The sequence below is a fragment of the Sarcophilus harrisii genome, chromosome 3 (genome assembly GCF_902635505.1).
Source record: "Sarcophilus harrisii chromosome 3, mSarHar1.11, whole genome shotgun sequence".
Taxonomy (NCBI): Eukaryota; Metazoa; Chordata; class Mammalia; order Dasyuromorphia; family Dasyuridae; genus Sarcophilus; species Sarcophilus harrisii.
Window position 1 is genome coordinate 41341294 of NC_045428.1, and position 25871 is coordinate 41367164.

General features: G+C 36.4%; 2 protein-coding genes across 15 annotated transcripts in view; one reads left to right on the forward strand and one right to left on the reverse strand.

Annotated features, from left to right (window-relative positions):
* The window catches only part of MED12L (mediator complex subunit 12L), a 370226-nt gene that overhangs the window by 125400 nt on the left and 218955 nt on the right, over window positions 1–25871 (reverse strand). The gene's annotated exons all lie outside the window — the stretch shown is intronic.
* GPR87 (G protein-coupled receptor 87) lies at window positions 3739–25372 on the forward strand. Its single transcript, XM_031957767.1, has 3 exons — window positions 3739–3825; window positions 18731–18863; window positions 24333–25372. The coding sequence occupies exons 2-3, from the start codon at window positions 18830–18832 to the stop codon at window positions 25370–25372; spliced, it is 1074 nt and encodes a 357-aa protein (XP_031813627.1). The 5' UTR covers window positions 3739–3825; window positions 18731–18829.

The following is a 25871-nucleotide window of genomic DNA, read 5'->3' on the forward strand; positions in this document are numbered from 1 at the left end:
ATAAGTGATTATTCACTTGATTCTGTACCCATCAGAGATTAAATGCAGCATGAGGAAATCAAGTTACGATAGAATGTATTCACAAAAATTCAGACATTTCAATAGAAACTACCCATTATCCAGGAGCCAAGGGATATTAAAAATAAATTTGGAGATGGTAATGAATGACCAAACCTGATTCTTTTTAAAAGCCTTCCCGAATTTAATAGTACTGTGTAGCAAGATAATTATTGAACTCGAATCATCTGAGTTCTTATGACTTGGAACAATTACTCTAACATCATCAGAGTGGGGGGAAAAACTAGGCTCTCTCTTTTAATAATAAAGTTAGAGGCCGATTTAGAGCTGCTCTTTTCACCAAAGTAATATGATTCTTTTGTGACTCAATGTACAGGGCTTCCTTATTTTTTTTTGTTTTAAATAAAGTTGGGTAAGATCAGCTTTAACAAGCTTCAACTTGACAACTAGCAAGGTGTGATTAATACATTAAGGCTTTTTCAGATTAACTTTTTCATTGCTTAGCTTCAATGGCAATGAAAGCTAAGATTTTATGTTACACAAAGCATAATTTTGTTCAGTTTAATCAAATATATTTGTTTATCAGATTACTAAAGTAAATAAAATTCAGTTGACACTGCATTTACTGTCCGACAAGGTCTTGGTTGACTTTTGCTGAAATGGTTTTTTAAGAATGCTTCGTGTTTATATACACACTACCACATATTGCATGTGAGTATCTATCCACACACACAATTTAGATTATATATAACATAAATATATAAAATATAATGTGCATATAGTATATCTTATGTTATGATCACACATCATATTATATATTATAACATTATATAAAACATACATATTATATATATTATTCTTTGCATGTGTGTATCTGTCTATACATACATATACACATACATAGATTATATATAATGTAAATATTTAAAATGAACATTATAGTATATATGATCTATATTAAAACATCCATACATACACACATAAATATATATGCAATTAATTGGGTAGAGAAGAAGGAATATGTTCAAAAATTAAGTTAATTTAAAGCCATTAATTTTTAAAAAGAAAAACAAATTCAATTCCACCCCCCATTTTCCCAATTCCCCTTTCCCAAACCTCTCCTCATTCATTCACTGGGTATTAATAATACAATTTGAATGCTAGAATGAACTTTGAAAGATCTACCTCCTTAGAGGAGGAATCACTGCACACTCATCCAAATATTGACCTTTATCCGATGATATATGTGATATAGGACTGAATTTTGACTACTTTAGCAATCTGGTGAATAAGTATATTTCTTTTTGGAAAGTGAAACAGCTTTTTGGCAACATGAAAGGGTATCTTTCCCATTCTCTAAGGATAGTCAGTCCCTCAGCCTTTCAACAAAGTATTATCTTAATATAATTAACTCTGGAAAGTCCACTGTTGGAAATGTATTCCTTTGGCTGGCATAAGATTTTGCTTACTACCAAAATACCAATAAAGGGGATGATGATATTTATACCTAAAAGTGAATTGAGTTTATCAAACCTTTACTGGAAGAGCATGTTTTGATATGTGAAACAAGAACATATTATGAAGACACAGAGAGCTCTAAGGCATAATGGAGAGAAATAAAACTTGAGTATAGGGGCCTACAAGAATTATTTCCCAGTTTTGCTGAGGGATGTCAAGAAGTACTTGCATCATCTTTCCCTTCCAAATTGGCCATAATGAGGTTTCCAGAGATCCGTGAAGATAATGAATCAGACCACACAGCAAGAATGTGCACCCCCCCCCAAAAAAAAATCACAAACAAAAACCAAAAACATCCCCTTCCCACATACACAACATGGAAACAGACTTTCCCACTCTTACAGATTTGAATAAGACTTCTATTTATGTCCTTGTGTTAAGGTATTATTTTCCGAACTTTTTACCTCTTTACATCCTTTTTTTCCTAGGTTGTTATGTGTTACAAAAATCCCTTTTTCTTTTTGAAAAATATTGCCCCAAAGAAAAAACAGCACAAAATACAGACCTTTAATAGAGACTTGGAAAAAAAAAACCAACTCCTTTCTACTCCTTTGCTGAGGACTGGAGGGTAGAAAAATCAGGAATCATTTGTTATAGAATACTGCATATAATTTATTATATATATAATGTATTACATATATAACAAATATATAATCAGGTTGGCTGATTTCCCCATCCTCCATTCCTTTCTTTTTAAAAAAAATATATTACATGAGATGCTCTCTGGATTAAAAAAAAAAAAGGAGGAATACAAAGACTAAAAGTGATATAAAAATAAAAGATAACAATAAAATTTATTTTTCAAACTCTTTTTCTCTTAATTTCTATTTTAATACCCTACAATTATGTTGCTTCTACGGAACTCTATGTTCCAAAGAGATCACAGAATAACTTTTTATAAATTTGGTTGATGCAGTACTGTAATCATTAGCAACAACAACAATAATAATAAACAACTTAAGCAAAGTTTGTTATGCAGGAATGTGAGAGAATAATTTTTCAGAAAGTGAACCGCTCCAAGCAGGAACTTGTTCACAATATTTTCCTGAAAACTACAACACAGAGAAAGTTTGTGATCTAACATGTCACACAGATCAAGCTTGATTTGGGACACACACACACACACACACAGCTCAACACATTTCGATATGAAATTGATTATATTGGTAGCACTTGCTCTTTACTAATCTCTGAAATTCTTCTGGAAAAATGATAAGGGAATCTGAAAAAAGAAATGGTAAATCTTTAGGGAAAATACCAATGAAAATAAAATGTCATGCAAAAGTAGTAGAATCTGAAGACTTCCAACTGAATAACTCATTTTTCTTGTTGCCTGAGAAAAAGTTCACTTGAAATTGAATCTGCATCCAGTCTGTCATCAATTATTATTTGTAGCAGGTAGAATATTTTTCTTTTGTCTTTTTTCCCTCTAAAGAATACTAAAATCACCTCCAAACTCTTTGTTATTTGTCATTTATAACTAGTTAGCTCTCCAGAAATCCTTATTGATTACCTGACTTTAAAAAAAAACAAAAAAACCACTTTTTTTCCTATATACAGAAAAAAATTTCTTATAGCAACAAAAACCTTTGTTGTATGATCTATATGTAGGGAAAACAACAGGCAGCTTTGAGGTGTTACTCTCTGGGAACTTCAGAAACGGTTGTCTGCCAGTAAAAATAATGTTTAATGCTTTTCAAAAAAAAGAGAGATGAGAACATTTTGCAAATGACAGTAGCCAACAAAAATTATTCTGCACATCATTTAGCAATCGTACGCAGAAGCCTTAAAAGTGTTGTAGTGATAAGAATCCCAAGAAAGTTACCAAAGACACAGGACAAGTCTCAGCAACCCTTGAAATGCCGCCATTGCTCCTTACAACAGCTTTCTGGCATTTTTGGGCAACGATCCAACAGGCTCCCTTTAAGTGAATCACTGTCTAATCTCCTTCCATCGTTAGGAGTTCCTTCAGGTTCAGGAAATGAGGTTCTTAGTCTGCCAACCTCACCTACACTTACTAACTTGCAGGTGAGTCATTTTTATTCAAAACCAAGCCAGTCACTCTAGTTGTTCCTGGTCCTGGGAATTTGAAAGGGTGTCCCAGAGGACAAGTGAAAGAGGAGCACCTACCTTCTCTGAAAGGAAAAATAATGACTCTTTTTCATTTTTTGTCAGAAAAACGACTTTTCTGTTTTTACTAATGTCAAGATTTTTTCTTGAGATTCGACTAAAGGAGCCTGATGATTTGGACACATTTAACTGGCCCATGGAAAGTGACAACAATGACAGGTAAATGGTTGGGGGTTTGGAGAAATTTTGCTTGCAAAGAGTGCCTAAGGAATTGGTTGAGATTTTAAATACTCCTGTGGATAAAACTGAGTGAAAAATTGGGAGCTGGAATGTCAGGAGAAAGGAGAAGCTCAGTGCAAGGTACTGAAATACAGGCAGGAAGGAGCCTGTAGTTTTTACCATTTCCAGGGGAAATGTTACTTAACAATGTAAATTTCACAGTCTGCTTTCAAAAAAAAAATGAGGTTTGGTAATTACTCCTACTAACTCACACCGGACAAGAAGAATAAAACCTGAAGTTTTTGTTTGTTTGTTTTTTACAACTGAAAGCCAAAATTAAATGTATCTCATATTAACCAAATTTGTAATTTTATTTTAAAAGGAAAAAAAAATAACTAAAGTTTTCAAATCTTTATTTCTTAAAAAAAAAGCCATCTCATTCTTTTCATTGTGCTATAAAAGAACAGGGTAATCCTCATTCAGATTCTCAGAAATCATGTTAAAACATGTCAGGTAAGAGTCACTGGGAAAATTACATAGTTACGACAAAGAGCTTAGCAACCATACTATGTTTTATTATGATTTTTTTAAAGTTGAAAACTTGTCATTTCATTGGGCAGTTGAAAAAGCTGACTAAAAGTAAGGATAATTCTAAAAAGCAAATATATAGTATATTTATAATATGTAAATAAACATACATATACATGTGTGTGTGTATGTGTGTTTTGTGTGTGGCACAAAAGGAGAGCTTCTCAAGTTACAAAGAAAAGGCTAAAGTTACCAGTCAGAGCATACACTGATACTGTTTAAAGTATTTCTAAGCCATTATTCTTTTTAGGGTCATCCTCATTCACATTTTTTCAAACTTATTAAACATTCTTTTATGTAATTTTTTTAAAACTGACTTTTCATTTTCACTTAAGATAGCAAAGTGTACTGGGAGGATCTCCTAAATTGACATCAGAAGAATAGATTCAAATCCACTCTGACACTACCAGTATATTCACTCCAAATCTGTTTCCTCATCTGTAAAATGAAGCATTAGGTAGACAAGGTGGATGTAAGTACCCTACAGCTTTAAATGTATGGATTATAATCCTTTATGAATGGATATAACCCTTTAAAGATTTCCTTTAATTAATAGATACCATCTTGACCACTATCCATCACCACTCCACCCCCAAATCAATAAAGATCAATAGTTGAAATTAAGCAAAAACATGGGATTCAAGGTATAATCCATTGTACTTTCAGTACAAAACCCACAAGCTTCAATACAAGGATCTGAGATCTGATCAGCATGGACCAATTCAGAACCCAATCTCTTCAAGACTATGTAGAGTATAGATAGTATTCATGAATAACTTCATGAATGGTGCTCAAACTGCTCTTCACCAGGCTCTTCCTAGCTTGATAAGATCTGCCAGATCTCACCCTTATATGGTATTGCCTTCTAGAGCATGGGCAATAGGATGGCCCATTAGTGCCGCCTTTGGAAGAAGAATGTGACCTACATTATCAGAGTGAAATAAATCAAAAGAGGGCAGTTTCTACTGAATGTTTTGTTTTGATGAGGAATTTCATAAGTCATTTCATAAAATTTCATAATTTTCATAAGGATGCAAATTCAATGGGAACAAATGTTTACTCACTTTTAGACTACTTTTTCAAAAAAGGAAATTAGCTAACTTTGGGGAGTTTATTATTATCCTCACAGACTTACTAGCCAATATTTCTTCCTAGCTCTATAAGTGTAGGTGAAGAGCCAAAATAAATTTTATCTTTAGCCTTAGAACATCATCAGCCTTTGTGTTTTTGTAGTGTCCTAGTCAGTGGGCAGCTTGGCTCCTGACTATTTTTCTACGGTAATAACAACAAACAACGTTGTTGGAGAAATTGGTATAAACAGCACATTGGGATTCTATAATTGCTGCAGATAAAATATTATATCTGTTGAGATGAAAAAACTGGGACTCAGAGGAGGTGACTTCTCCACAGTTATGCAATCAGTAAAGTCTTAAGTAGCAGGATTTGAACTTAAGGTTTGCCAAGCTCCAAGAATATAAACTCTATAAGAAAAAAAAAATCTAGTTATCATAAAAAGATTAGAGGAAGAAAAGGAGGAGGAAGAGGAGGAGGAGTGGTGGTGGTAGTTTTAGTCATAATGTACTTGTGGTGGTGGTAGTAGTAGTAGTAGTAGTAGTAAATACAGCTAACAATTATATAGCAATTTAAAGTTTATTTTACCTGTGGAAATCTCAGTTTAAAAGAGGAGGGAACAACTTCCCAATAAGAGAAACAGAGGCAAGAGAATTATTTACATTTAGGGATGTGGGGGAAAGGGGGTAGACTAATTTAGAAGCAGATTACATTTGTTTAGCTTTGTGGCTGTCTGCCTTTCAGGTTCTGCCTTCCTTCCTTCCTCTCTTCCTTGAGTTCTCTGTGTTTCACTTCCCTTCATTTAAGTTGGAAAGCATCTGTTGCCTCCATGTGTCTCTGAGCATTCTACCCAGGACCGTGTGCTAGGTCAGGGAATACCAGGTGCCTGGCAAGGCTCTTAAAGAACAATGGGAGTACTAAAAGCTATAATTAAAGGCAAGAAAGTGGGCCAGCAAGAAGGCATGCTGGATACCAGGGAACTAATCGCATCCCTTGGGCTAGTAACCTAAAAGCACAGGGCTTGATGTACAGGCTGACATTTGGGAAGCATTTTGGGCGCTTGCCTTCTTTGACATTGATGGGCGGCTGTCTCCGGGTCCTCCTCCTCCTGGTCAGCTTGGTCTTTTTCAGTTTCCTTAAATTGTTGAGTGTCCTTCTCCCCACATCCAAATCAAGTCTTTCCACACCGCCCTTATCCACAACCAAGATGCTTTTTTAACCTTCTGCATTTTCTCTTGCTAACGTCCTTGTCTCTGATGGTTTGACCAGTTCCATGGAGATGATTCCCCAGTTTAGGCCTCCAGACATTATCTGCCCTTTATTATCACCTCCCTAAACGCCAGCTGTCCCCACAGCCCAACATAGAATTCAGAAGCTGTTGTAACTTCAAACTCATTTCTTTCCCCCAAAAAAATCCTGTTCCATTTCTCAAATTCCTTTTTTTTCTTCTAATATTTGCTCCTGGGCACCCATGCTCAAAATCTTCTCTGACACTTTTCTCTTCTCACTGTCCCACAGTTCCACATGTCTAATCAGTGGTTAAATCCTGTTCAGTTACTTCCACAGTCCCCGGCATTAATTCACTCCTCTCTTGGTTCACTGTGGTTCATTGTTCTTCTACTAGGGTTCTACCACTTCTTTAGGCCATTGTAACAGCGTTCCTTAGAAAGGACCTTTCCTCTCTCCTCACAAGAAATGACCTTATAATCTGAAAAATATCTGAACCTGTTACTCATCTACTCAAAAATATCCAGTGACTCGCTACTGTTGCTAAGACTGAATACAAATTCCTTATCCTGATGTTTAAAACCTTCCCCCCATCTGTTTCCAAACGAAGATTCTGAGCTAATTTTAAAAATTTCCCCTTCAGTGTACTACATATTTTAGCGAAACTAAATTACTCGTAGTCCTCAAATTCAGTTTTGCCAAGTCCAAAATTTCATTCATCTGTATGGATCTTCTTGCCTTCCTAAATTCAGTGTCTCCATTTTCATGACTTTGCTCAGAGACCAAAATCTCCTTGAGACCTTCCAGATCATATTTCTCCTTCAAATTTTCCTAGACCATGTAATTAGGATCTCTCTTTTTCCCATCACACTGTACTTGGTATAATACTTGGTACCATCCCCATGGTACCTCTTGCAGAATCCTATGATACATGTTGTTGTTTTAATGTGTTTTTTCTATTTGCTTTTAAACTCCACATTCCTGCCCTTCATAAACACACCGACCAAATCAGCCTTGAGCTGTTCCCTGCTTGTAGGTTAGTCCATTTTCACACCTCCATTCTCCTTTGCCCAGGATACTTCCTCTTCAACCTTGCCTTTCAGAAACCACATCTTCTTTCAAGAATCTGCTCAAATGACAGGTTCTGCAGGAAATCGGCCCTCACCCCCTTCAGTTGATGGGTGCTGCTTTTCCTGCAAAGTTCTCTAAAGTTTTCATTTACCTTTTACTATGCATATTTTCACAGGCACTTGGCTTTTCTTTCCCAGAACCCCAGAACTTTCCCAAGTGTGTTTTACACACAATAGATGATTGAGAAGGGTTTATTGAATTGAGTATAATTAAGAGATTGAAGAAGAATGAAGAAAATACAGAGCATTCATCCTTGTACTCACTTAGGATATTTGGGCTTTAAAAACATTGAGTATTAGGGGCAGCTAGGGGGAGCAATGGATAGAGGACCCGAGTTCAAATCTAATCTCAGACTCTTAACACTTCCTAGCTGGGTGACCCTGGGCAAGTCATTTAACCCCAACTGCCTCAGAAAAAGAACAAAAAAGAAAGAAAAACACGGAGCATTGATCAAACCAAGAAAGCATTATGGGATAATCAATAGCATGGGAGAACCCAGACTTGAAATTGGTTTAGTTCCTGGCTCCAACTAATGGTATAATGTTGAGCAAATATCTTAACTGTAGGCTTTAATTATAATGTCTCACTGACATTACAGGATTTTTGTCTGTCTTTTATTCCCTCTTTAGACTTTTTAAAAAAATTATTTTTTTTATTTTCTGATGAATAGAGGTAGCTAAGTGGCTCAATGAATAACATGTTGGACTCAGGGTCACAAAGATCTGCGAGTTAAAATTTGCACTCAGCTATTTACTATGTGATGCTGGGCAAGTCACTTAACCAGTCGGTCTCAGTTTCCTTATCTATAAAACGGGATCAATGATCAGTTGTTTTGAGGATAAATGAAGTAATGTTTATAGAGTCTTAAAATGCTATATGAAAATAATAATAATTGTTATTGGGAATAGGAAGAGAAAAGAAATAGGGGAAAAGAAAAGGGAAGGAGGAGAAGAGTACTAGAGGCACCCTTTGGAGGCAAAAGAATCTGGGTGTGTAATGCCGGAGAAACTGAGGCAAGATAGAGATTAGAGAGTATTTAATATTTTATTAAATGCAGAGATTTAATGGAACCAATGGATATATGTTTGGTCCCAGGGCTGAATGAGACTATGGTCCCCAAGAATCCAGCCAACAATCAGAGTTCTCAATGACACATATACACGTGGCTCAGATACAGAGAGTAGATTGAGGCAGGGGCAGAGTCAAGGTGCCGAGAGTAGGAACGAAATTCTGACAGGGTGAGGGGAGGCATGGGGGGAGGAACCTCAGAGATGGAGAGACATCTTGATAAGATGATAGCTAACATTCCTGTAGCTTGGGATGGGGAGAGGCATTCTGATATTCTAAAACATAAGATCTTTTATCCTTATCAAGTATTCTGAAAAAGAGGGAGGAGAGGTTTTGCAGAACTGAGAAGCAGGGAAACTGAGGCAGGATAATTAGGGAAACTGAGAACGATAAGAGAACTGTGGCATAACATGTGCAAATTCAAATGCTGCCACTTTTTACCTATATGAATAATATCTTAGATAAATCAACTTAATTTTGTGGGCCCCAGGTTTCTTCTTCTACAACCATTCCTTAGGTTTTACTGGGTGAGGGGTGGAGGGAGACACTTCTTATTTAAGCAGGACTTGGAGTAAGTGGTCTCTGAGGCCCCTTCAGATACTGTGGTTCAGGGCAGGGAATATTTTTTGTATCCCTCTTTCCCTTATAAATCCATGGTGTCTGGTATACAGTAAGTGCTCAATAAAGACTTGATGATTCTTATTTGCATCTTGGTGGTAGAATGTAAGCTTCTTGAGAGTAGGAAGTTACTCATTTTTGCTTTGAATCTCCAGCATTTAGCACCATGTCTTTGTATGGAGAAAATGTGACTTGAATAAAATTTGAATCCAGAATTCCACCTCTGGAAATAATTATGACCAGAAGGAAATCTTTCACTCAGTTTCCTCAACAGTAAATGGGGATAATTATGTCTGCACTTTCTATCTCAACTATGTGGTTAGGTCACAAATGAAATTGTAATGTAAATGTACATAAAGCACTTTACCAATGTCATAGAATGTCATGATCACCAATTTTATCAATGAAGTTGGAACTTATATGGTACTTTAAGTTTGCAAAGCACTTGAGAATCTGCAAGATATCTGAAGAGATAGGTGCTATTATCATCCCCATTTTACAAAAGAAGAAACTTTGTCAAAGGGGTTAAGTGACTTGCCCAGAGTCACACAGCTAGTAAGTATCTGAGATTGGGTTTAAATTGAGGTCTTCCTGACTCCAGATACAGTGCCCTACCCACTGCACCACCTAGCTATCATTAGAATCATCACCTAAAGATCAGAAAGAGCATGACCGAAACTGGATGTCTGATAAGATGTCAAGACACCAAGCCAAACCCAAAAGGAGATACAAGTTCTCCTTTAAAACTGTCTGGGGAGGAAAGCTAAGCACATTCATATCCATTCACCAGAGTCCATGTTAACCACTCCCAAACTTTACTGCAAATGAATATGACAGAGGTGGTGCCTTTCGTGGGTCAGCAATTTAGTAGGAAAACTACTTAGCATCCAGGTATGAGAAACATGGTAGGATGGAGCCCTGCTTCTTGTCTTACAGAGCACTGTAAGAGTTACAAGGGAGACAGCAGAATGCCAGAGGGCTCAATTATCTCATTTTCCCAGGGTCAGAAGAAAAGCTCAACACCATTAAACAGGGGCTGTGTTCACAAACAGAGCCCTCTATTTGGTCTATTAAGGAGGGATTTGTTATGCAATTAGAGCCAAGATTAAGGCCTCCCTTTAAAAAAAGAAAAGAAAATCTCAAGGAGCCTTTTATATCAAAGGCCAGGCAATAAGAGAAGAAATACCCACTGAGTCCAACTCAAGATAAAAATTGAGATCCAATTCAACTACTGTGAGGAAGATGAAATAAAACACAAGTCCCTCTCCTCAAATAGCTTCCAGCTCTTAGCCCTAAAATGCTAAGGAAAGATAAAAACACAAATTAGAATAAAGCAGATCGCAATATGGCAAATGCAAAGGAGAGATGAAAGTGCTACAGGAATTGCAAGAAACATTTCTATCCATGACACAAAGCTTCCCAGAGAAGGTGACCTCCTAATTCCACCTCAATCAATAAATCCAAAAAGCATTTCTAAGTGCTTATTAAATTCTGAGCACTGAGGATACAAAGACAGAAATAGTTTCTTCCCTCTAAGACCTTACATTCTGATCAGGTGGATAATGGATAAAATAAAATCATATGGCATGGATCTCTGGGAAGGAAGAATATAGGGGAAATTAGGTGGTATAAAAATAACATCAATAAAAATTATTTTGAAAAAAAAATAGGTGCATTTAAGATATAGAAAAGATGGATTTGAAAGGCACTAGCAGCTGAGGATTAAGAAAAGTTTCTTACAAGAAGGTATCCTTTGAACTGTCTCCTGAAGGAAGTCAGGGCTTAGAAGAGGTAGAAATAAGGAAGCTATTCATTTCAGGCATGAGGGACAGGACTTGGAAAGAGGGAGATGGCATATGGAGCACCATGTACGTGTTACAATAAGTTAGCCAGTAAGTCTTGATCATAGAGTTTTATGGAGGGGTGCTATGTGTGAGAAGACTGGAAAGTGAGGAAGGAAGTAGGCTGTAAAGAGATTTAAATGTTACATGAAGGAATCTCTACTTGACTCTGGAGATAATAGAGAACAAAGAGCAAAGGTGACTCAGGCTAAGTTCAAAGGCATGTTCAAAGGCCCAAAGCAAAGATAGGGGAGGTCAAAGTGAGTGCAGAGAATAGCTTGGTTGATCCATGGGATGCATCATGAAAAGCTGTGTAGGATGCTATCAACAGCCCAAGGAATGTAAAGGAACAAGCCTTGCTTTCTTAGTCCCATTCAATACCCTTCTCTAGCTATCTTCTTGTTTCAGTCATATCTAGCTCTCTGTGATCCCATTTGGAGTTTTCTTGGCAAAGATACTGGAGTGATTGCCATTTCCCTTTCCAGTTCATTTTACAGATGAGCAAACTGAGGCAAACAGGGCTACGTGTCATGCCCAGATCACAGCTAGTAAGTGTCAAAGGCTGAATTTGAACTCCAAACCTGGCACTCTACTCACTGTGCCATCTAGCTGCGTACCTTGGACCTTATTTATATAGGAGGTGACATCTACTGGGGCCATTTCATTTTTGCTTCTGTATCTTCAAGATAAGACCTAAACAAAGTGATGAGCTTATAGTAGACACTTAAATGCTTAATGGGTTTTAAAACAATGGTCAAAAGAGATTTTATCTGTGTATCCTTTAATTTGTATAGCTTTGTGATTTCTTTTTCAGATCTGTATTAGTTTTAAACCAATTTCTATTCTATATTGGTATATAATTACATATCTGAAACAGAAGTTATATAGAGGCTTAGAATTAAATAAGAGAACAGGGTGGCTCGCATTTCAGAAGTGATGCCATATTTTCCAGCTTCAAAATTGTTCTCTGGCCCCAAAACTCATCTTTGAAAGAAAAAAAAATAACATAATATTCAAATGTTGACACTGAATAGCATGGAATAGTGGGACACCATAATCTCCAATGAATCAAAATTGCAGGAGACCCAAAAAGCACTAGACACCAAATTGGCTAAAGTGTATTTTCAATAATGACCTTTTCAAAATGACCTCTGCATGAAAAGTGAGAGTTAGGAAAACACATCAAAAATGTGGGTCAGTCACACATATAGTCCAAATGCTGGGTAACTGGTACCCATGACATGTAAAAAGGCTGAGACAATGGTCACCATTCAGAGATGTCAGCCACACAATCCCAATACCCCTAAATGGATGCAATTAAGAAATATTTAGCAAGATAAGAATACAACAAAGATAGATTGTATATTTTAAAACTAAGTCAATGTAATGTGTAATCCACAGAGAGCCTCATATGTGGATTAGTGGGATTCCATTTCTCTTGAAGTTGACATCAGTAGGATAGATCCTTAATGGCAGGAACATAACAGCAACAATTAAGACATAGTCCCCACCCTAGGAAAGCTCAGAATTTGGATAAAAAGGCAACATAAATCAATTTTTTAAAAAAATGCATGGAGAGCATTTTGCAAATGCTTTGCAAATCTTAAGGCTACATCACAAGTAAACATGATAAAGTCTTATTAAGAGCTTTAATAAGGCAAATGAAATGATAAAGGGAAAAAAAGATGTGATTAAGGGTTTAAATTGTCATTGTCTAAAATACTGGAGGAATTTTTCTGACTTTAAACTAATCATAATGATTTTGATAATGATGATGGTAACAATAACAATAATGATGATAGTGAAAATAATAGCGTTTTAAAAGACACCAAACTCAAAAGAGTTTTTAAGGTGTCTTTTAAGACTTTTCCCATTTCATCTATTTCAGGATTTCTTGCAGCTTACCCATCCATAGTCGCACAACCAGATTTAAGCTAGGGTTGCTCTGACTCCAAGTATTCACTATACCGTGTTCCAAGGGCTAATGTGTACTTTACTTAGTTTACTTACTCAGTAAGCTTTGAGGGCCAACAAACATTACTCAAGAAAAGTAGGTTTTGTTTAAAGAAATTCCCTGGTTCTCATCTCCTTATTCTCAACCTGATGTCCAAAAGTGAGACATTTTTAAAAATTAAGAGAGACAACTAAAAGTGGCTGCAATGTAATAAATGTAAAGCTTTCAAAGACAAGTCTCAGGAAGCTTAAAGTACTGCGCTGATAAAAGGAAAATGTCTGTTGGTCATGAAATTTTATATATTAGAAAATATTTTGAAAGTCGGGGAAAGATAGGGTCATAGTGTACACTACCACTAATCTCCACATGATAGGACATCATTATTAATCAATTTATATTTAGTGTTGTGTAGCTAGATGATGATGATGATGATGATTAAAGATAGGAACCAGACTAGATTCCAATGATACAGGGAACTCCTAGGTATGGAACCTCTTTATCATTGCAGCTTCAACTGCTTTTATACCTTAGAAACTTAACAGGAATCTTTAATGTGAACTCTGAAATCGAGTTTTTTTTTAAAAAAAAATGTTTTAAACTCTATTTTAGTACAGTTGGTTTCAAAAGAAATGCTAAGCATTTTATTTTATGTACTTAGAACTATTATGGTGAAAGGGGGTCACTAGGTTTCAACTGCTCAAGGTATCCACGACAGCAGAAAAATTAAAAATCTCTCTTTTTCCTTCTTTTTCTTTCTTTCCTTCTCTCTTTATTTCTTTTTTTTTCTCTTTCTTTCTTTTTTTTTTTTTTTTGCTGAGACAATTAGAGTTAAGTGACTTGCCCAGGGTCATACAGCTAGGAAGTTTTAAGTGTCTGAGACCAGATCTGAGCTCAGGTCCTCCTGACTTCAGGGATAGTGCTCTACCCACTAAGCCAACTAGCTGCCCCAAGAATCCCTTTCTCAGAAAGCTGCCCAGATGAGGCATGAGTTGGCCATGGTCCTATTGCTGCTACATGTCAGTGCAGGACAAAGTCTTCCTGCTTCAGAAGGAGCTCCATTCACTATTGCTAGTTGCCTTAATGATGGTGATTTAGTTAAAAAAAAAAATAGTAATAATTAATAGTGAAGAGTGTTAACTTGTCTAGGCTCAAATGCTGCTTTTAACTTATGAAATCACCAACAATAACTGCCTCAGGTAGCAAGACTGAAAATTTAAAATTTAATGGACAATTGGATTGGTGGAAGGAGAAACCAAGGATCCTTTTTCTGATTTATCCTACCTCCAATTACCCAATTATTGCAAATCAATATGTGATCAAACAGAATGTAAGCTCCTTGAGGTCTGAATTTTTTTTTACTTTATAGCTTTTTTTATGCTATAACATGGTAGGCACCTACTAATTTCTAATGAACAGATTCTAGGCATATTATTTATAATAGCCCACATTTATATAATACTCTAAAGTGTACCTTTATTTACCATACACAACAACCAGAGATTGTGGGTTCAAATCTCAAACACTTTCTACCTATGAGAGCATGGACAAGTCTTTCAATCTCCATCTCACTTTCCTCAACTATAAAATGAAGGAATTGGACTAAAATGACCAAGATTCCTTCCAGTTCTAAACCTCCCATCCTATGAATGCTATGAAGTAGATAATGCGAGTATCAATGTCCATTTTACAGAGGCAGAAGTGGAGAAAGGCCACAGTCATCAGCACTGGACATGAGCTTCTACTTTCCAACACCCACTCCAAGGGAAACAAAAAGACCTCATGGGAAACACCTTTGAGATCACCTTGTCCAGCTTCCTCATTTTTATGGATTAGGAAACTAAGATTCAGAAAAATTTAACTAAATGCCCAAGGTCAACAAACATGGAACACAACATAAATAACCTAAGTCCTTTCTAGGGTATAAGAGGAATCCATCCATCCCAGGTTTTTTTCATGCTTGTGGCTCTTCCTCATGAAGGCCTAGAACTTAGAACTCTGTGTACCAGATGTGTATGAGAGTTAGCAACTTGTGCTAAAATGAGTGCCAAGGATTTAAATTATTTTCTATACTGACAGAAAGAATTAGTGCATGAGTGCGCACACACACACCTCCCCCCTAACCTGACACCAATTGTAGATTAAGTCAACTGTTTTTTTCTTAATTCCCTACTCACCAAAGAACGTAATTTATGATAACATTTCTAACAATTATAATCAACATTAACCATATATGAAATTATAAAATGTGATTTTTTTAAGGTCCAAGTAGAAAACGTCTATATGCAAGTTTCTAGTCCCACATGAATAGATTCCATCTGAATTGCGTAGTGTGAGCAATCTGGATCTTAATGCAGTATTTAAAATAGCTATTGTGCTACTGTAAAAAATTTAATCCTTATCCAAATTTTGACCTGACATGTCAGCATTTATTTACTCAGTATCTATTCTGTGCTAGGAATTGTCCTTCACCAGCCCATGAGTTCATTCCTGGTGACCTAGAATTTTGTAAAAATGGAACTCTGCTGAGAGTGACAGAAGAGATTTAGATCAAGTTTGTTAATGAAACTTAGTGATTCATGATTTCTGAAAAATGTTTTACTGAAAATGTTTAGGCCCGTTCCACAGCACCCCCTGAAACTGAGAGACATTACATGAATTTCTTATTGTCACATAGAAAGTGTTAGATGCAAGAGTGGAAAACAACTTTCATAATAACAAAAACATCAAAAAAACATTTATTGAGCACCTATTATGAGCCAGGCACTGTGTCCACTATGCATCTAATAGTCAGCATGTGAATCTGTAAACATATCGTGCAGGTCACTTTATATTTCAGAGTCTACAGAATGATTTCTGAATGACATTCACAGGAATCTTTTCATCAAAACCAAACAAACTCTCTCAAACCCTGAAATAAAGGGAGTGTTAAAGGGCAAAGTAATAAACCCATTATATTTCATGGCAGGATGAGTCTGCCGGCTCTTCCTGTTTGAAAGGGATTCTTCCTGTAGCTTAACAAAATAGCATTTTCACACTTGTTCCACCCATGTTAAGAGATAATTTGATGGATTTCAATGGTGGGAAGGGACTGTGTTTAATTTTATGCTCTGTTCAGCACCTAAGAGCCATGCCTAATACTTACACTCTTATTCCTAAAACAACTGAAATGACATAATGTAGATTTCAAATTTAACTGCTCTTGAGAATGGAGATTTTTAAAGGACAAAGTCACTCGTCACAGATATGATGTTTCTCCTTTATAGGAAAAAAAACAGTACATTTCCTAAAGTGGAAGCAGAAGCTAAAAATCCAATAGCTACTGGGAGTGGAGATCAGGGGGAGGGACAATCCCAGAAGTTCAAGTGACTTGGGGACTGGGATTATTTACAATGGTTCCCATCTCTAAATTGCATAAAGAGAAAACCAATAAATTCAATTCATGGACATTGTAAAAAGGACCTTAAATAATATAATTAATAATAATTAATGATAAAAATAATTTTTTCCCCTCTTAGATTTATAAGAACTCTGGAAAATGATAACTAGTATTCTATTCTATTCTGTTCTGTTTTCTAGTATTCTAGAAAAAGGACTGGCTTTGGTATCTGTAAAACACAAGTTTGAATTGTGCGTCATTTATTTACCGTGAGTTACTTAAGCTCTTCCCTCAGTATCAGTTATAAAATGGGAACAAACATGATACCTCCTTCCCAGGAACATTGTGATGAGCAAATATACAAGCAGCACCTGAAATCCTTAAAGTGCTTATTCGCACTTTATGCTTAGAAATGGTCACCAAAGCAAGAAGAGGAAGAATATTTCAAGTCCGTGTGAGTTAACTCATCTGGGAAGATATTGTCATTGTCAGTACTGTAATCATAGGTCCAGTTGGGGGAAGATTGTTATGGGATTGTACAAGACTTTGACATTTGTTGAACTCTTTAACATTCATTATCTCATTTGACCCCTTATAATGACCCTGTAATATAATTATTATAGGCATAATTATCTGCATCTTAGAGATGATCAAATGGAGGCTCTTTACTCTAGTCCCATAATTCTTAACTGTCAGATACAAGATTCCAACTGAGACAATTCTGAACCTGGCTACCTGTCAGTCCTCAGTCTACCCCAAGCTGCTTGTTAACAGAGGCCAATTTCATTTTCCTCAAGGACCATGATCTCCTGGCTTTGGCCAAACTAGACCTCTACTTACAATTAAGCTTTTAAGTGGAATTTTGCCAAACACCGAGCATTTACTAAGCACTGTGGGCCAGGGACTATATCAACTAATTTCCAATGTTGTGCTTTTTAAAATCATATGTGAGAATTTACTGTTTATTTTCCACAAATACTAATCATATTCCTATATATCAAAAGTAGTCCAAAGTCCAGGGAGCTGGATTAAAATCCCCCATTTGCTACTTGTGATCTATATGACCTTGACCAAGACTCTCTGTCACTTTCCTCACTAGAACTGGCTGCTCATTTCTAACTCCCTTTTGACTCTCCTTCCTAAGACTGTCTGGGGAAAAAGACAAAATACCATACTTGCTATTTATGCAGCATTTTTCCCCATGGAGAAGGGTAAACACAAGTTCCCCCCAGACACAAGTCAATGTGAAGTCAATTTTTTACATGAGAAGAAATAAGTAAGTAAAAATACCGGAATGCGTCTCAACATTATGTCCAATTTCTGGACAGTTCTTTTAACCTGTCAGAATTTCACTGTCTTGAATTTGTGGAATGGGAATAATAACACTGGAGTGTCACAAGAAAAGAGTTTTGTAAAGCTAAGTAACTGCCAACTAGGTGAATGCTGTCATTCCTACTATTCTGTTGTTGTTCCTATGAGAAAAGAATGAGAAGATGACCTATATTAAGTACTGGATTGTTAAGTAGATACAAAACCACAAAAATCAGTAGTAAAATGGCCCAAGGCCTTGTTAGAATCTGCCCTTGTTTGCAGGAACTCATAGGTGTTCTATGAAAGGCCCAGGTAGGCAAGAACAGACAACACTCAACAAGAAGAAAAATTTAAGGGAGTAAGGTGGGGGTTCCATTTTTCATATCCAGATGGATGACTAAGCCTAAGAGACTATCAAAATATATTTTGAGAGACAGAGACAGACAGACAGAAAGACAAGGAGGTGGGGGAGAGAAGGAAGGAAAGGAAGACAGAGAAGGAGATGGAGAGGGGGAAGGGAGAGCAAAAGAAGGAGGAAGAGGAGAAGACAGTGTGAAGGAAGAAGGAAAAGTGGGGGAGGGAGGCAGGGCAAAGAGACAGAAAGAGACAGAAACAAACACACACAAAGGAGAGAAAGAGAACAGAGACAGAAAAAGAGACAGAGAGATTGAAAGAAATGGAAATTCTTTCCCGTTGAATTTATTTTTATTTTTTTCCTAGGAGTGCAAACAAAAACAGCCTCTGCTGAACCCAAGGCTCAGTGTTATCCGTGTGTGTCCTGACAAGCATTTTGGCTTAAAGATCCATCCCAGCTAAAGAATGGGGCTCAACCTGCTGCGTGGGAAATTATCAGGTAAAACTCAGAGACTTGGAAGTAGAAACAATTCTCCCGTGGCTCACTTTTGTTTTTTAAATAAAAACCAAACACAGTAACTTTCAAATCCCCAGAATCATATAGGAATTTTCCTGAATCAAAATACCAATCCCCTACATAATGCCCATGTAATTTCCATATATTGAACTTGTCTCAGTTTCTTTTAAAACTTTTTTTTTCCCCCTCATGAGAGAACAACCCTAAAATAATGCTTAGGATGAAAATAATCCCGTATAACAAAGTAATAACTCACAATCAAATACATATTATTTTTCAGGTTTAATTTTCCAGAGTTCACCGAGATTCCCAAGAAGGCCAGAGACAATGTCACCCTATCACTATTTAGAAAATACTCATGCTTAGACTCCTAAGCCAGAATGAGTAACACCCTATAATTTGCTTTACTTCAGCTTTTGGTTCCCACCCTATCAGGTACTAGGGAGCCACATTGTTGATACTTCCACACTTTGGTCCCAAAGCCCCACCCCATGATGAGCAATAATTTATCACCAATAAGGTTGGGGGATTATCAAAGATGATAGACCATCTCAGTTATAGATATGATAGTGCCATATGGGCTTTTTCCAAGTACATGATCCAATCTTAACTTGATGATTTAAGAAAAGGAATTCTTCATTCTCTGCCACTCCCCTTCTACTTCCCTTCCAACTACAAATCTGATATCTATCCCTTCCTTGGTATTGTTTTTAAATTAATAAAAAGAAGCCTAGTTCAGAGCATTGCCATGGGTGAGGAAAATCAAACAAAATACTTTCCTTGAGTAGAACTAATGAGTTCCTAAGAAAGACTGTGGGCACTTTGGAAGACTAGACAGGATCCAGAGGAAGAATAAAAAAAAAAAATTTTTTTTTAAGGTCACACTTTCTCTCTTTTTCTCTCTGTCTCTTTCTCCAAACCCTTAAAATTCCATCAACCAAGAAAGCAAATTCAAATATTTCTTCTGCCATATAATCCTGGATAAATCACTTAACCTCCTCAGGCAATTTTCTAAGATTAAGTTAACAAATAATCTGCTGATCTGTAATAGTGGAGGGAGACTCTACACTGGGAGGTAAAATGACTTTATGAATTTGCCCTCTCCCCCCCCAAAAAAAACAAATTAAGTAAAATTAACATTAATTAAGAAACAGTTTTTGAACACTCCACAAGACTAAGGGAGAGACCCGAACAATATAGAAAAAGGAAATGTCAGGTTGCTTCTTACACCACTTGAATTTGCCAAGAGAGGAGAAATAGTGTCTTTTGTTTCCTTAACTGAATCACCAAGCTGATTGTCACTGTCATAAGATTTCTAGCTGAATAGGACTCTTACATACAAATTGAGGAAACAAAAATGGAAGGAAGAGGAGAAAAAGAGAGGGAGGGAGAGAGGAAGGGAGGAGGAAAAGAAGGGAAGAAGGAAGGAAGAAAGAAAAGTTCTCTTCAATTACCCATGCAATCACTGGGCTAATTAGCAGCAAGAGAACTTGAGCAAGGGAAATATAAGTTGCTGGTGCTTTAAGTTTTTGGAGAAATAGGGAAAATATTTCTTTAAAATAATGAAGGGTAAGAGCTGAGATGGATGAAAAATTGGAGGCTCAATCCTTGAGAACACATGAAATAGCTAATTTTCCTTCTTGTATTTTTCTCTCTTCATGTAATATTTCAAATTAAGTCTCAACTAATTTGACTAAAAATGAGCTGCATATTTTGGAATGACTACATAAGCAAATAATCAGGTCTAGACCCATCCCCTCTGCATTAATCAGAAGCTCTCCCTTTACTCTAATGGTTAACACTGCCCATGGAAGTTGACTGCTAGGCCAGTGGGAGATGACACCTAGATAGGTGAACACCTACTTGTCTCAAAACCACAAGATGATTCAAGAACCACCGCCCACCAGTACCACTGGCATTCCTTTTTCTAGACAGGCGCATCTATTATTTTTTTCATATTAATTATATTATATTTTATCACATTAGTTGTAACAGAATTAATTTACATAGATTCTGTGACCATAATCTTTCTGCACATCTAAAAGTTGATCTTTGTGATAAAGTGGGCACATTTTAAGAAAAATTTTTTAAAAGTTCTTTGAAAATGGCTTTCAGTTTTCTTCTTCCTTCTTCTCCTCCACCTATCTGACCACCTACAGTGGTGATCTAACTTCCTGGGAACTCAAGAATTCCATTCCAAGAGTGGGTAGCTCTCCTTTCAATTGAACATTTTTTTTTTCTTTTTCAAATGAACTTCTTTATCCTTCTATATCTGGATCTTCTCTATGAGGAAGTCAGATCATTTTGTTTTATATAAAATGCTTCCTCAATATACAATTATTATTTAATTTACTATTTTTCTCTTTCTTTAAAAAGAAAGGAACCTTAAAGGCCACTGAATTCACCTTTTTCATTTTGAAAATGAGATAGAAGTTCAGTGACTTGCTTAGGGTCACAAAGCATGATTCACAATTGACTCCATGTCCAGCTCCCCATCCAGTGGGTCATCTAGGTGCCATCCCATCTAAGATCAGCTTATTTTGGATCAAGCTCTTTCCCATGGCTGAAATGGACTATTGTATCTCAATTCCATCTCTCAGAATACTTAGCTTCCTTTCAAGGCTTTATAAGTTGTCTGTGCTGATACCTTAATTGTAAGAGCTCTCTCCTAATTATATTGTGTTATTATTATTATCATTATTACTATTATTGTATTTACATATTGTATCTTCTGAAGGCAGGTGGTATTTAGTCATTTTCTCTCTGTATCCCCTACCACAATGGCAGATATCTCAGGAAAGCCTTTGAAATGTTGCATCCATTGCTCTGAGAACACTATATTGAACAAAACCCCTACAAAAAATAAGTTAGTTGATCCAAAGTAAAAATTGATGAGAGGTCCCATGAAGCAGGCTACAGGGGCTGACCTTAGAGATAAGGTTCAAGTCCTATCAAATACTGACTGTGTGATCCTAAGTAAATCACCAAGTAGGTCATGGTGGACAAGTCCACAACACAGGTGTTGATTCTCTCTGAACACAGCCAATAGACAAATAACTGGAACAGTCCATCACAGATCCAATCTCAAAGCCTACCAGCCTAGAATTTGTTAAGAGTGTGTTTTTTAGGAGCCCAAGGTCAGAATGAGAGACAGCAGAGCACGCCTTCCGTGGAGAAAAACAGGTGACATTTAAAAATTGAAGGCCAGAATAAACCAAATGCATAATCCAATTCATGCTTTCTTCAAAGCCCATCTTCCTGACAGCCTAATATAATGGCACAGTCCAGTAAAAACACACATTTACAAAAATACTTTTCCCGGTAAGAAACTGGAGAAAACCAGAAGGAAGAGGGTGCCATAGGCGATATGCTTGACACTTTATTAAACAAGTGTGGGTTTGGGAGACAATTGTTGTACAGAATATTCACAAGTGGGAATAATAATACATATGGGAGCTGAATCAGGCATTTCATGCTCATAAAGGCTAACTAATACTACACTCTTAGAACAGGATAGTCCAGAGATAAATTATTAGCCTGTGTTAAGGGCATTGAAGCTAGGGAAACTAGTTATAAAAAACAATTCACAGTATAGAGTGAGAGGGAAAGAATAAAAAAATGGGAAGGAAATAGGATGATGTAAAAAATAATCTAGATTTCAACTCAGGCAAAAACTAGGGGCCCAAATTTGTAATTAAAAAAAAGAAATGTCTCTGTTACAACTCTAGGAAATGAATGGATGGATATGACTAAATATAACACAGAGAAGCTGACTGTAAGTAACCCTTACTTCCAAGCCCATACCTGAAAAATAATTTACTGAAATCTAGTCGCTAATGAAAGAAGGAAGAGGAAAAAGCAGAAGGAAGTGAGGGAGAAAAAAGGGGGATGGGAAGGAGAAAGGGAAAAGAAAAGGAGGAATATTATTTCAAAATATATTTTAAAAAATTATTTTGGGGCTAAATTCTAAAGAACTATCTTCTTATGCTTGTCTGAAGACAATAAAGCACAAAATGGGTACTCATTAAATGTTTACTGCATTATGTGACACAAACATACATACATGCAAAAGACATTTGAGTATATAAATAGAAATGCAAGATTATATACCCATAAAAAAAGAAAACTGAAGCTCGGCCAGGTTTTAACAGGTATATGAATGATGAAGCAGCAGTAACCCAGTCACTGTCTAGTGATGCAAAAACCTGGTCCTAGCAAATAGCAAAAAGCATAATAATAATAATTATTAAAAAAAAATTCACATTTCTGAGGATGTGTGCTCCATAACTGTTTAGAACTGGGTTTCTTATTATTTATTTTTTTCTCTGAGGCAATTGGGGTTAAATGACTTGCCCAAAATCACACAGCTAAGAAGTGTTAAGTGTCTGAGATCAAATTTGAATTCAGATGCTCCTGACTTCAGGGCTGGTGCTCTATCCACTGCGCCACCTAGCTGCCCCAGAACTTTTTTTTTTTTTTTAAGGCTCAAAGATATCCAGAACAGGAGATTGCTAATCTTTTGCCTCCCAAACTCTGAGTTTTTAAGCAATTAATTATAAAATTAATTATAAATTAATTATAAAAGTTCTTTAATATTTAATACTATAATTAGATATTTTATGATATGAAATATAAAAGCAACTTGCATTTTTGTAGCATTTTAAGGGTTGTAGAGCATATTACAAATATCTCATTTGATCTCCAAAATAACCTTGGGAGATGGGTGTTATTATGACCCCCGTTGTACAGATAAGGAAACTGAGGCAAACCCAGGTTAATATAAGATATACAGCTAGTAAGTATATTGGCCTTGATCTAGATTCAGGAAAGATACCAGGCTTAGTGCTCTATTTACTATAAAACCTAAAGGACTGGCCACAAAGTGTGTATACATATGTGCTCATACACACACAGTAGAAAGTTCTTGTTCAGTTTGGGCATAACTCTTCATGACTTCCTTGGGGTTTTCCTGGCAGAGATACTGGACTGGTTGGCCATTTCTTTCTCCAAATTATTTTACAGATGAGGAAACTGAGGTAAATGATTTGCCCAGAATCACACGGCTAGTTAAGTGTCTTGAGGCACTTAATCAGAATTCATGAAGATGAGTATTCCTGCTTCCAAATTAACACTCTATAACTATTTTGTATTTATTCTCTTTATGTGACTTTCCCAGGGCCACACAACTAGTAAAATGAGTCCTTCTGACTCTGTGGCCAGTGCTCTATCCACCGCACCACTCAGCTGACTGGATGAACACTAATATGGACAAAAATGCTAACCTCCCATAATCAAAACTTTGCTTCCTAGCTGTGATGGGTTTTTTTTTTTTTTTTTCATGCTTAACATCATTGTCAGCACTTCCAATGTTAACAAAAAAAAAAAAAAAAAAGCAAATGTTGGTATGTTGGTCCTGACCATCACCACTAAGGATGATCTGCTCTTTTACAGATGATGAACTGAACCAAGACAATTCAATTTTAAATAATTCCAGCAATCTGCATGAAAGGAACTTGACTGCTAACAAGGAATTTGTCACGATCGTCCTGCCAGTTCTTTATCTTGTCATATTTGTAGCAAGCCTTCTGCTCAATGGGCTCGCAGTATGGATTTTCTTCCACATCAGAAACAAAACGAGCTTCATTTTCTATCTCAAAAACATCGTGGTTGCAGACCTAATAATGACCCTGACATTTCCTTTCCGGATAGTCCGCGACGCAGGTTTTGGACCCTGGTACTTCAACGTTTTCCTGTGCCGCTATTCATCTGTGCTCTTTTACGCAAATATGTATACTTCCATCATCTTCCTTGGACTGATCAGCATTGATCGTTACCTGAAGGTGGTGAAGCCATTTGGCGACTCTAGGATGTACAGCATCACTTTTACAAAGGTCTTGTCCATCTGCGTTTGGGTAGTCATGGGTTTTCTGTCTTTACCCAATATAATTCTTACAAATGTCCAACCGACAGCGGAAACTATCAATGAATGTTTAAAACTTAAAAGTCCTCTAGGTGTAAAATGGCACAAGGCAGTTATCCACGTCAACAGCTGTTTATTCGTTGCTGTCCTGGTAATACTGATTGGATGCTACATTGCAATCTCCAGATACATACAGAAATCCAGCAAGCAATTTATTAGTCAATCAAGCAGAAAACGCAAGCATAACCAAAGCATTAAAGTTGTGGTCGCTGTCTTTTTTACATGCTTTCTGCCCTATCATTTGTGTCGAATACCATTTACATTTAGCCATTTGGACAGGCTGTTGGATGACTCAGGTCACATAATTCTCTACTACTGCAAAGAAATGACACTTTTTTTGTCGGCATGCAATGTATGCCTAGACCCCATCATTTATTTTTTCATGTGTCGGTCCTTTTCACGAAGACTGTTCAAGAAATCAAATATCCGAACAAGAAGCGAAAGCATTCGATCACTTCAGAGTGTCAGGAGGTCAGAAGTACGCATTTATTATGAATATACTGATGTGTAGCAGTACAAAACCCTTTTCCTATATGTAATGAGTCTGTAAAAAATGTAAATAAATACTTCTTTTGATTACCTCAGAGTTGAAGATAACATATTATACTTTAAAATAATAAGAAACTCTGGAATTTATACTGGTTGAAAGTAATGCTGATTGAAAATAATTTTATACTGGTTGAAAGTAGTTGAAAACTTTACAGAGGCAAAGAATCATGGAATTAGTCCTTCAATAGTTCCCAGAAGAGAAAGAAGGGCTGAAGGAGGCTGAAGAACTGGCTCATTGTCACATAAGGAATAATTAACAGAACCAGGAGTCAAAACTGGTCATCTTTCTACTTTACCTCTCTCCATCTTTGTTGCTGTTAAAATAATGGTAATTATTATTATTATACGATAGAATACATGATAAATATTGGTAGGCACAAAACTAAGTTGGTAACTAAAAATTAGAGGAAACCTCTAGGATATAGCAACATATACTTAACTGGAAGGTATTATATACTCAC